The following is a 13,058-nucleotide window of genomic DNA, read 5'->3' as shown; positions in this document are numbered from 1 at the left end:
AATTGGCCCATTTGCCGTAAAGGATTGCAGTTTGATTGTGCCGCGCTCTGTCTCGCTGCATTGCATTATAATGGTGAAGCCACCAGTACAGGTGGAAATATTGGGTGAAAACGGTTGATACCCACAGACCAGGCCAATCGACACAAGCTCCAAGCTGTTGGATATTGTACTGACTATGTTCTGTATGAAACCCGCTCTCCTCTTATGTACGGTCATGTGAATAATGGTTTTAGCAGTTTATAGGACAGAGATCATGATTTGACAAATATGTATGTTTTATTGGTCTGGCTGGCTGCTCTTCAGGATCTCCTGGGCTAATTTAAAATGGCTTGTTTTGGAGGGGTGTTCAATGACAGGACAAAGCTTTAGCCTGTACTTTGAGGCAAAGCACCCCAGTATAACTGCAGCAGCAAAAGCTCTAGAAATAAGCAACAGGACACCTGATTCTGCAGATGGCAATGACAGCTGTGGGTATACCCTTCACAGCAGTGCTACTGATACCAAATAAATGTTCCCTTTGGCGATCAATAGTCACATGTATTATCTTATCTAAGTGTAATTGTGTTACCTGGTTTGGTTTTGCAGTGTTCTCCTTGCTAGTTCAGCTGGGAGTTTGTGATACGGGTATTCTGAGCATGCCAGTAAAGACGTCTAGCAAAGTACAGGGCGGTCCTCTCGGCACCACTCTGTGGTATTAAAGGCATCCTCTGAAGTATTCAGTTTAAGCCTAACGCTCTCTAATGCTCCTGTCTCTCCCAGGGCATAAAGGCTCGTGTGTTGGAGACCTTTGTGATGCTCTTCCTGCTGGGCCTGCTCATTCTGGGGATAGTGTGGGTGGCCTCGGCCCTGATCGACAACGATGCGGCCAGCTTGGAGTCACTGTACGGTGAGGGCCCTTCATTCCTCCATCCCTTCATCATTTCACTCTTTATTCTGAACTCAACTCGCCCTTCAGTTGAGGGATAAACAGCATGGCTGATGTTAGTAGGTGGCAAATATTCATGTGCCTTTTCAGAATATTGTATTGTATTTGTGTGGTACTATGTAATTATCCAGTTACCTGCGTTACATCTCTAAGTTATCATTCATTCATTCATTATCCTAACCCGCTTATCCTGAACAGGTCGCAGGGCTGGAGCCTATCCCAGCATACATTGGGCGAAAGGCAGGAATACACCCTGGACAGGTCGCCAGTCCATCGCAGGGCACACACACCATTCACTCACACACTCATACCCACGGGCAATTTAGACTCTCCAATCAGCCTGACCTGCATGTCTATGGACTGTGGGAGGAAACCGGAGTACCCGGAGGACACCCACGCAAACATGGGGAGAAAATGCTAACTCCACACAGAGAGGCCCCGGCCGACGGGGATTCGAACCCAGGACCTCCTTGCTACCCACTGCACCATCCGTGCCGCCCTCTAAGTTATCATGTCATCAGTTATTTCTGTCCAATCAGCTGTTGGATATTCAATCAGCCTTCCTGTTGCCGTGCATGATTGTATGTTGGAAAGTGCCTGTGAGCAGTAACCTGACTTAAACACGTGTTTATTTCAGACCTCTGGGAGTTCTACCTGCCCTACTTGTATTCCTGTATATCCTTAATGGGAGGATTGCTTCTTCTGAGTAAGTGTCCTGTCTTATTCTACAGACATGGTCCTGGCCTTGATGTTCAGTATCTAGGCTAGTTTAACAGGCCTTAGATTGACAAGACCGTTCATGTCATGCACATTCGACTTTGAACTAGGACCCAACCATTCATGGAATCATGTTACTATGCTGTTGATTGGGTTAGATGTGCACCACATGTACTTTCATGCTGTTACACTACAGTCATTAGGATGAATCAGATTTTTAATCGTAGTATGTGGTCAAGGTGGTACACAGTTTCATGTTTGTAGTATTCACACATTAGTAGATGTAGGTGTGTTTTGTATTATAGTGACATTCGAGTAAATACGGTTTTCTACTGTGTCATTTTGTTACAGAACTGACTGGGGTGTGACTTGTGTTGCATTGGCACAGTGCTCCTCTATTTCATGCTATTTATTGTCGTTATAATAGATTGGGGTACAGTTAAATTGCATTGATCTGTCCATCTTAACATATTGTAGCGATAGGCCATACTGGACTGTATTTTGAGGCGGGTGATTTGCGATATTGCGGGTAGTTGACCGGATGTTTGTCATTTGCAGTGTGCACACCAGTGGGGCTCTCCCGGATGTTCACTGTCATGGGCCAGTTAATCGTCAAGCCAACTGTAAGTACGACATCAGCTCATATCCCCAGTACTCCACCTCCACCACCCTCTCACTGTGATACCAGTCCAATAATGCACAATGCCACACATCTAGACAATGGGGAGCTTGTGTTGTCATGTGAAACACAAACCCATATGTTCCACAATAGTGCCCTGTTTGCCGTCATTAGACTCTTAAGAGTCGGAGGTAGGTACACGTCCGACAGGGGCCCTAGTCGGGAAGTAACCGTTTAAGGCACATGCATAATTCGGGCCCAGAAAAGCTCCTTTTGTCTGAACGCTGAAGAGGGTAAACAGATCGAGCTCTGATAAGGGTACCGCGACAGGAAGATGAGCTCGTAGCGCTCGTATTATCTGAGACAGGAGGACGGTGTCGGGCGTAGCAGACTGCGTAGCAACTCTGGCTGTGGCCGTCTGGCAGAAAGACGCACTCACCCCCCCCAGTCAGACACATTAGAGTTTTGGGGATTACTCATCCCCTGTCACTGCTGGTTTGGTTGTAACGCGGGCGGAGGGACTCCGCCGGTAAGTCGTTAGTCAATTTCATTTGCCGTTTTTACAGGCCTCCCGCCCGCCTGTAATTATATGCCATTTTATTTTCCAGATCCTGGAAGACCTGGACGAACAAATTTATTGCATCCATTTGCAGGAGGAAGCCCTTCAGAGGAGATTAAATGGTACGTCAGTGTAAATGTAGGCCCATGTTACAGGAGAGAGAGAGAGAGGCTACCTCACAGAGCCTGAAAAACCACCTTCCCTCCTCCTCTTTCGGGAGATGTCCCTGTTTCGTGCGGTCACAGACGCTGTTAAAGGCAGACTGCCGCCGATAAACAGGACAGAAGCAGAAACGTGCCGCGTGAGCGCTAGCGCGCTAACGGCGCTAACGTTTTCAGGTTTCGCCGTTGCGGGATGAGTTACCGCGTGCTCGTGGCTTTTCCGCCGCTGTCTGCAGTGCTGTGCGCTCCTGTGAAGGGTGGCACTCTGACCGATAGCTTCTCTGTTTGACCTCTGGACTGCCCTGGCGGGGATTAATCCATACTAATACAGAGGAGAGGCGGGGTCTGGAGCTAGCTGTGGAAATGTGCAGCAGACAGCCATAGGATCTGATGCAGCCTGACCTCAACCTCACCCCACCTTACTGAAAATGTGTTTTTATTCAAAATGTCAGCAAGGTATTGCAACACTTGAAAAGATGTGGACAAGTGTACCAGTTATCTCTCCTGAGCATCAAAGGCCAAGCTCAAAGACTGAGGGGCTGGTTCCTTTCCTGCACGTACCCCTCCTATCCGACTCCTCTCCTATCCGACTCCTCTCCTATCCGACTCCTCTCCTCTCCTATCCGACTCCTCTCCTATCCTATCCGACTCCTCTCCTATCCTATCCGACTCCTCTCCTATCCTATCTGACTCCTCTCCTATCCGACTCCTCTCCTATCCTATCTGACTCCTCTCCTATTCGACTCCTCTCCTATCCGACTCCTCTCCTATCCTATCTGACTCCTCTCCTATCCGACTCCTCTCCTATCCTATCTGACTCCTCTCCTATTCGACTCCTCTCCTATCCGACTCCTCTCCTATCCTATCTGACTCCTCTCCTATCCGACTCCTCTCCTATCCTATCCGACTCCTCTCCTATCCGACTCCTCTCCTATCCGACTCCTCTCCTATCCGACTCCTCTTCTATCTGACTCCTCTCCTATCCGACTCCTCTCCTGCTCTTCCATGTCCTGCTCCTTCCCCACTCCCCTCTCATATGAAGAGCTGGGCTACCAGCCTGAATGGACAGGGTGCTCCACCTCTTCATTTCTGCCTTATGCGTTAGTGAACTCTCCCAGGGAACCGAACAAGGCCCTTTGCCTGTGTGACCGCGCTGGATTAGCTGCCTTTTATATTACGTGAAGAGAGTCCTCAATGCCAGTGTTGTGGTACCTTGTTTTGGTGTTAGAGATGGGCTGATAAATGCTCAGTGCTTCTTACCAGTATAGGAAAGTGACACAGGGTCAAGCAGACATGTTTGACTGCTCCAGCTTCCTATAAGCAGCGTGTTGTATTCCCCAAGGAGCAGAACCTCTCACTGCCTTTAAGAAGTACAATGTTGGAAATATTTGGAGGGCAGCCAAACATACTTTAATATCAAGTCAAGCGAGAGGCTAAGTGTTCAGATGCGAGTAAATAGAGAGATGACTCTGTATTCAGAGCAGGGAGGTAAGTGAGATCTCTGCGCTGATCGCGTTACGGTTTGTAGGCTACAGCGGTTCTCAATGGGAGCCTGTTCCGTATCTGCATTTACGGCAAACTATAGCGCTTCCAACACCTGATAAAATAACTGTAATCTGTTGTCGGGCGGCTTTGAGCGTTTGATCTGTGTACGCCACTGTGATTTAGTGTTTTTTGTTTTCATTTTTTGGGGAAACAAAGCCGGAGCCATGCATATTTCATGTAGGGCTGCCCTGGTGGAGTTCAGGGTGGCACAGTCAGCGGAGGGGCTGCTGGGTTCACATCCTCGCTCCTTATCGGGAATTCCTCACATTCCTGTGACCACACACAGGTGAAAACCTCAGTTCCGTAACATGTCTCTGATCTCAGAGGAAAATAAGTTCAGGGATAGTTCACAAGTCGCACCAAGTGACTTCAGACGTGGGAAACAGGTCCTGGGTTTCTCTGAGGAGGAATTGGGCTGCTCTTACTAGGCTGGGGAAGGAAGGGTCTCTCTCTGCCCATTAAAAATGATCGAAGAGTGCTTTTATATTTTATGATTCCGTGACCTGGATAACACATTTTGACTTATGCTGATATTTGTACACTGCTCTCCTCTGGTGCTGGGGTTATTTGGTCTTTTGATTTCTAGTGTGATTTGGCTCACTTTCCTCAAACTGTGTCGATCTTAAAGTAGTTCTTGTTGTTTGAGTACATAAGGCATCCCTCAGTTGTATTCTGCTGGGATATTTTGTCTGCATTGCTAATATAAATCCTTCCTTGAGGACTCGTTTTTAACCTAATCTTTCTCCACCAGATGTCTCTGTTTACTATGCAATATTATGTTGTAAGTGAAGCCGTTACTGTAGCTGGTGTTTATTTCAATTATGACAGTATTGACCTGATTATCCCATCAATTTCATGAATGTTTCGGTATTGTAATTTCCATATTGTGAGATACTGGGTTGTCTTTGAAATTGTGTGTTAAAGTCATATTGGTTGAACGTTGAAGGTGTGGGCCAAATGTCCACTCTAACTGACATGTGTTGATCATTGAATTTGGAGATTCCTGCCAGCCATAGATTCAGATTTTTGGACCATAAGAAAATTCCTAATATCATATTTTTACATGGGAGTGATCTGTATACACCATTCAGTTTAGCTTTTTTCTTGATGCAAATGTTCATAACTCAGTCAGGCACCTTATTCTAATTGGACCCGTGTATAATTCCGGTACTGAGGGATTGGTCTACAAGTGTCATGGAGAGAGAAATGCATACAGCACAACTCTACTGCACTGCATAGCTCTTCACAGCTGCAGTGTGTGCACACAGAGCAGTGAGTAGTCTTCTCCAGTGCTCCCCTGACCCAGGAGAGCAGCAGTCGCACCTTTCGCTCACTGCTGCCCCCTATGGCCAGTTTGGAGCAGTGCACCACACCCGAACACCTCTGCCACACAGTGACCGTGCCCGGGTATCAGCTGCATTTAAAAAGACATGTTTTTCTTAGAGGCGTTAACTTAACATGATCCTCACACACACACACACACACTCACACACTCACGCTCTCTCTCTCACACACACACACACACACACACACACACTCGCATGCTCTTGCTCACACACACACACACACACACACACACTCAGTCACGCTCTCTCTCTCACACACACATGCTCACGCTCACACACACACACACACACACACACACACACACTCACATGGTCACGCTCACACACACACACACACACACATTAACACAGGGATTGTGGTCTGCTGTTATACTTGTGTTACACTTGTATCACTGCCTTATATAAAAGTTCAACAGTGAATGGCAGTAAAGTTCAGTTATGTTGTTATTATAGGACTTTTGATCTTGTTGCTGCCTGTAATCTTGCCTCAGGTAACGTGTTTTTGCAAAAGCAGTTGTTGTGACAATTACTGGAGCAACTGGAGCGTAGAATTCATCTAAATTTCTCAGTAAAAAGTCAATTAGCATAAAAAAAAAAAACCCAGGGAAAATGAATTGGGCACAGGCACATGGTTTGAAGCTCTGCGCTTGGTTTCGGCCCACTAAAAACCTTTCTCTGGGTTTAACACCGTCTGAACAACAGCCTTTGGGGCCATTGGAGGCATACCTGCTACCTGTTTGGCTGAAAAGCCCAGTCCTGTTGAGCTAACAGTGACATTTCCTGTTCCATTGTTGCACCCTTTGGTTGGAGGGTTCAGGGTTTTTTCTGAATTGAAGGGCTGGGACAGGCATGAGGTTGCTAACAGGATCAAGTCTGTTTTTTTTCCCTCCCTACCCTAAATCCAAGCAGACAGGGTGTGGCAGCATGAAAAAAAAAAAAAAACTTTTTTGATCAAAGTTATTGGTTCTTCACCTCTGTAACAAAGATGAAAGATCTTATATTTATTGCACGCTAGTAACAGTGTAACACTGAACTAATTGGTCTTGATCTGCCAATCACCCCAGGGTGTGCAAATAGATACTCTTTCCCTTCGCTTTGAGGACTCTGAGCATACGTCAAGGCTGGAAGAAAAACAGAGTAAAACAGATAAATTAACCTTAAATGAGCTGCTTTTGCGGTTTTCCTGGAGAATCCCTTTCTATTTTCTCCCGACTAGTTGAAGCACGCAAATCCGTCCGCTAGACAGCACTGACTCAGAAGATTATTTTTACCTGTTTGGGATCACACCGTTGTGTATTAAACAGGATTATTAGTTTGATGGGATCTCTTAATAAGCAACTGCGAATGTGAAATGACATTGTTCAGTAAATTATTTGAAGTGGTGCTTTATTTGGAATGATTTCTGTATTTTGGATTCTTTAAAGTCTCCACAAGGAAGAAGCTGTTCGGGGTGGCAGGGATCAACAACTGCATCATATATATTTTTTTTCAAACAACAATTTCAATCTTGATTTGAAGAATTTAACAGTTTGAAATGATTCTAAGTGTTCCTCTCTCTTCCAGGGTCACTCTCTCATTCCCAGCATGTACTGAAGGAGCTGGACAGCGTTCAGAGTCAGAAGAATAAGCTGGGTGAGCTTGCCGATCCTCCATATGGGCAGTGTTCCTGTGCGGGGCCATGTTTGTGCTGTCTGGGGGGATATCCGTCACCGCGGCCGCTTGAGACCCTGCTTGGAGCGGGGCTCCTTTCAAACGCTCCGACTAAGCTCTGGCCTCTCCTTCCTTTCTCTGTCTCAATTCTACATTTGGACAGGAACCAGACGTTTTTTTGTTAGATGATTAGTCTTTGCAATCTTTTTGGGTTATTATTAATGAAGTGCAGTGTGGGCAGAAGCTCAGGGAGTGGGAGAGAGGCGCAGAGGCACTTAGGATATTGGACAAGAGGCAAACTTTATTGTAGCCGGCCTTTTAGTGATGTCATTAATTAAGGCGCATTGTGCATATGGAATATGCCTGGCAGGGCCCGCGGCAGGCAGCTGGGGTGGCTACTGCGCCCAGCCTCACTGGGGCTGCGTCTGCCAGCACCGCTGCTTTTGTGTGCGTCTGTGTCTGCGCGTGTGTGCGTCTGTGCATGTGTGCGTTTGTGTGTGTATGTCTTTACCATGCAGGTGCACGCTACGCCCAATCTGTTCCGCACTGTGTGCCATTTCATATTTCACTCATTTAATTTCATTTGGCGCGATGTGACATTGAAGTGCATTATGGGTAATGACTGCCCTCGACCTTGGTATTGCGTACAGTGTAATGAAATGGCAGCATGACCTCCAGAGGCACAATGATATTCCCGTGCCGGAGTCTGCCTCTTGTTTGTGCTTGCTAAGCTAATAGTTCTACATGTTTTAAACCTCCTGGCCCTCTTCTTGTCTCTCGTGTGTTGAATCTGATAAGAAACAACAAAGGACTTCCTGAAAATATGTGCCAACATCATTGTTATTATTAGTCTGCTTCCCTGCTACTCCGAGCATTGATAAGGATGTTGGGGTGCGGAGTGACTGGATGAGGAATTACCTGTGCTCTGTTTGTGTATGAAAAGAGGGAGTGTTGATAGCGTTTAGTTTCGATACTCTGATACATACATAAATCATTTCGGATCTTTTCTCCCGAGTTTCTTTTCATCTTATTTTGCATTATTGTCCTTCCTGCGAAGGACGGCCTTAAATGAGTGGCTAATTAAAGACAAAGTGTTTAATTTATAGCAGTTGTGCAATCAATAATATCTCTTCCCCCCCGGGGGAGCGATTGGAGATAAGTTCCTGTTGCACACGCGATACACCTCAGACTGAGAGCTGGGGGAAGTGTGTGTGTGTGTGTGTTTGTGTGTGTGTGCGCGCTGACGGGAGGGCCGCGCGTCTCGGCGTGCCGCTGAACCCGGGCCCTCGCCGGGGCTAACAGAGCGTCTTTGTGCTGCTCCTTGCAGAGAGGCGGAAGAAGGCTTCAGCATGGGAGAAGAATCTGCTGTACCCCATTGTCATGTTAATACTCCTGACTGGAACAGTAAGCGACCGTATTATCACCTTCTTGTTTTCCTGCACTGATGCCCCACTTGCATCCTCACTGGCTCATTTAGTCAGGTGGGAGTAAGCCCAGATTCTTCTGGAGAGCTAGCGCTGATCGGGGTACCACAGCGGAGCTAGCACTAATCAGAGTAGTGAAATGGAGCTTGTGCTAATCAGGGTACTACAGCAGAACTAGTGCTAATCAGGGTACCACACCCGAGATAGCGCTAATCAGTGTAGTACAGCAGAGCTAGCGCTAATCAGAGTAGTACAGCAGAGCTAGCGCTAATCAGAGTAGTACAGCAGAGCTAGCGCTAATCAGACTACTACAGCAGAGCTAGTGCTAATCAGGGTAGGACAGCAGAGCTAGCGCTAATCAGAGTAGTACAGCAGAGCTAGCGCTAATCAGAGTAGTACAGCAGAGCTAGCGCTAATCAGAGTAGTACAGCAGAGCTAGCGCTAATCATCATACTACAGCAGAGCTAGCACTAATCAGACTACTACAGCAGAGCTAGCGCTAATCAGACTACTACAGCAGAGCTAGTGCTAATCAGACTACTACAGCAGAGCTAGCGCTAATCATCATACTACAGCAGAGCTAGCGCTAATCATCATACTACAGCAGAGCTAGCGCTAATCAGACTACTACAGCAGAGCTAGCACAGATCGAGGGAGAGATTCATCTGTGGCTGGTCACTTGGGGAGTTGGAGATAGAGGGCACCTTTGCAGCAATAATAAGTGTACCTCTGGACACTTAAGTCCCTAACCAGACAGGAGGGATGCAGTTGTGTCCTTCTAATATGAATCCCAGTCATATACTGTTAGCGACTTGTCTTGACAATGTCTAGGCTAATTGGGCTCAGTAAGCGCTAGTAGCAGGAGTCTTCACTGACTGAGCCACTCCAGAGTCTCCTGAGATGTTTCTAATGGTCTGTTCGTGGAGAAGGCAGTATGACAAAGTGAACTGGTTGGGCCCACCTCTAGTCCTCATGCTAGATCCTTGGATATTACCGTGAAGCTTATAGTGTGAGCTTGGTAGTCATATTTTAAAGAATTTAATTATGAATGTGGGACATGACTGTTTGAGAGGCATCACGAAAAACCTATTGGGTTTTTTTGTTACCTTATGTTAGACATTGGTAAAATTAGATCATGTGCATCATTTTAATTCAGTGAGTCGTAGCTGGACTGCGGTGTCAGACCTGTGTGTGTCCACACCTCTGCTCTCTGCATCGAGCAGTGATCCAGTTGCTCCATCCTTATTTTCTCTAGAACTTATCCTTGCATGACATGCCCTTTTTTGCCGATTTATGCAAACTTTCCTTTTTCACGTTTTTTTTTACCCCATAGACAATCTCCGTGCTTATAGTTGCTCTCAACATCCTGTACCTATTAGTGGATGAAACTGCGATGCCAAAGGGGTCAAAGGTGAGTTGGGAACAAAGTCCTGTTACTTCTTTTTTTTTTTTTTTCTTTCTTTCTTTCTTTCTTTCTTTCTTATTTTCTTTGTTTTGTCCCGGCGGTTGTGTGCGGAGGCCTGAGCGCTGCCTCGCGACGTGAACACTCTGTCCCGAAAGCCCCGCCGCACGATAAAGCGAATTCCAGCTGTGTCCAGGTGCACGCTAAACGCCGCTCGCGCGATCCTTATCCGACGGGGTTTATCTGCCATGCCGTGTTCCTTCTCTCTCTCTTTCCCCCCCCCCCGACGTTCATTGAGAGTCATTTCACAGTGCGGTGCAGATGAAACGGGGCCGCTACTGAATCAGCTGCTCTTCCCCTGCCGCTAAACTCACCTCACTGACTGCTCAACCCAGGTGGCAGGGAAGATCCAGGCCTGGCTTTCCTTCCGTGTGCGAGCATTGCATTCCCCCCGCTGTTTTAATGAGGGGTGCAAGTCATCTTTCCGTAGTAGATACCATACATTTTTATAGCTATTTAGATAGTTACAATATCTTTTTCTTCTTACGAAGGCAACAAAATAGATCTTGTTTCTCATGCTTTTTTTTTTTTTTTCACCTCATTTTTTTTTTTCTTGCGGTGACCGCCCTCTACATTCCAATTATTTTATTTAAAAGTTATTTTCTTTGGCATGACACATACGATAAAATCCCCCAAATTACCCCTGTCATGCCTGGGTGTCAGCTTCCTGACAGCCCAGCCTGCTAAATGGTTTACACTTTTGAAGAGCTGGACGCGTTCCACGGCTCTGATCTCCCGTCAGACGTCGGAGGTGTCCTCTTTAAAGCTAATCAATACACCGATCCCTGCGATAAGCATCTTAACCCAACATGTGGCGCTGTGTTTGTAGCCGTGCGCACACAGCCTGCGGTGTGCTGAAGGCGGGACGTTTCCCGGCAGGTTTGAGGAAAGGAGCGGGCGTACAGGTCCCATGGATCGCAGCGCGGAGATCTGCGAGCACTCCTGCACAAAAGCGAAGGCACGCACGGATTTTGCCGCTCGATGAAAGAGCGCTAAAATGGGAAATAAAGCTGTTATTACAAGCCGGCCCAGTGGCGATATGGCTCTGGCACCAGAAATGAGGCGTGTTTTTAATATTTCATAAAACATCCCGACAACAATGCAAAACTGCTGGTTTTCCCACTTGACCTTTTGACGCAAAACGTCGAGCCCTGTCAGTTCACGGCTTGGCAGGTTTAAAACGGAATCCAATCCATTATTAGTTTTTTTTTTTTTTTTTGTCGTGCCATTATCCCTCATTAAAGCACCCGGGGCAGATGAAAGCGCGGTGCGGAGCGCACCTGAAGGGGCCCGGCCGGGCTTGGCGTTCAGTGCCGCCGCGCTGCACGTTGCTCTCAGGCTCTGCCCCAACGCAGCTGCAGGAGCCCGCTAATCCCAGAACCAACAAACAGCGAGCGTTTCTCAATCGCACTGCGGCACGTAGCGCTCCGACGTCCAACGCCGAGTGACAGCACCCCCCACCCCCCTCGCTTAAGAGAACGTAATGAGAAAGCTTCAAGAACCCCGATTCGTATTCACTATTAACGACATCGGGTCTTGTGCGGTAATTCCCTGAAAGAGACTGCTCTCCCGTTTGATTTCTACTGTAAGTAGAGGGATGACAGTTGCATAAAGGCATGAGAAAACCTGTCGTTTTCGCTCCTCTTTTGTGTGTACGCGCGTAAAGAACGCGTTTAATGCTGCCCGCGCGCTGGTGATGAAGTTTTAGCTCGGTGTAGATACAGCACTTCAAAAGCGGTTTAGCCCCGTGTGCAGAATCCATGCGCCTTCTCAATCTGCCGTTCCCTGAAGCCAAGTGAAAAGTTGTGTAATGTAAACAGCGCTAGTGCCAAGAAGGCCCCAACAAAAGCAAATATTTATCACTTAACAGCACAGATAAGGGTTTTGGATGGTTTTTTTGGGGGGGGTTTTTTGCACAAACTCCGCAGTGTTTACCAAACCTTTTTTTTTTTTTTTTTTTTGGTTTTATTTTGGTGTTCTTTACGGACGTGCATTCAGTCTGCACGCCCTTTCATTGGAAGGCGTATGTCTTTTTGTTTGAACACCTGTTTATTTGTGTCCTGGCCAGAAATGAATGTAAAAAGGCATTTATTCATGCATTTCAGTTCTCATTTAATCCAATATATTTGGATTCTGCCTATCAGGTTAGTGTGGAGGATACCATGTTTAAAGAGTATTTTATGAAAGGTCCTTAAATTATATTTCTGAACAATTTCAGTTTCGTGTCCTTTATTTTACTTTTATCTTCCATGGTGTTTGGAAAACAAAAAGGCATATCTTCATGTTGACATGTAGCCCTTGCTCTGTAGTCATGGTGTGATGAAAATAGCGTCCACTCTAACCTTTGAATTAGTTCTGAAACCCTGACATGGAATTTATTCATTCAATTAAAGTACTGTATTTCTTTTATTTATTTCTCTGCTTCAGGAACCAGGGATTGGAAACGCATCCTTATCGACCTTTGGAGTGGTCCAGGCCGCTGTAGAAATCATTCTGATGATGTATCCTTTAAAAAACAAAAAACAAAACAAACGTGCATGCGGGTTAGTGCTGCTGTGCTTGGGGGGTTCAGACGATGTCATTCTCCTGAGGGACGGACTCCAAAGAAATGTGACGGAGGGAGGGAGGGAGGGAGCGCTTATGTTGTCCT

General features: G+C 46.6%; 1 protein-coding gene across 2 annotated transcripts in view; it reads left to right on the top strand.

The window, feature by feature from the left end:
- lmbr1 (limb development membrane protein 1) overlaps positions 1-13,058 on the top strand; it is a 47,994-nt gene that overhangs the window by 22,466 nt on the left and 12,470 nt on the right. For both annotated transcript variants that reach the window (XR_009708511.1, XM_061238126.1), the window contains exons 6-13: positions 760-886; positions 1,563-1,631; positions 2,201-2,265; positions 2,870-2,942; positions 7,436-7,504; positions 8,850-8,926; positions 10,280-10,357; positions 12,836-12,909. Coding sequence is in view for 1 of the 2 variants with exons in the window: in XM_061238126.1 (XP_061094110.1) it covers positions 760-886; positions 1,563-1,631; positions 2,201-2,265; positions 2,870-2,942; positions 7,436-7,504; positions 8,850-8,926; positions 10,280-10,357; positions 12,836-12,909 (632 nt within the window). In the remaining variant the exon portion in view is untranslated. The remainder of the gene's footprint in view (positions 1-759; positions 887-1,562; positions 1,632-2,200; positions 2,266-2,869; positions 2,943-7,435; positions 7,505-8,849; positions 8,927-10,279; positions 10,358-12,835; positions 12,910-13,058) is intronic.

This window comes from Conger conger, chromosome 4 (genome assembly GCF_963514075.1).
Source record: "Conger conger chromosome 4, fConCon1.1, whole genome shotgun sequence".
Taxonomy (NCBI): Eukaryota; Metazoa; Chordata; class Actinopteri; order Anguilliformes; family Congridae; genus Conger; species Conger conger.
This window is presented reverse-complemented; position numbering and strand designations above follow the sequence as displayed.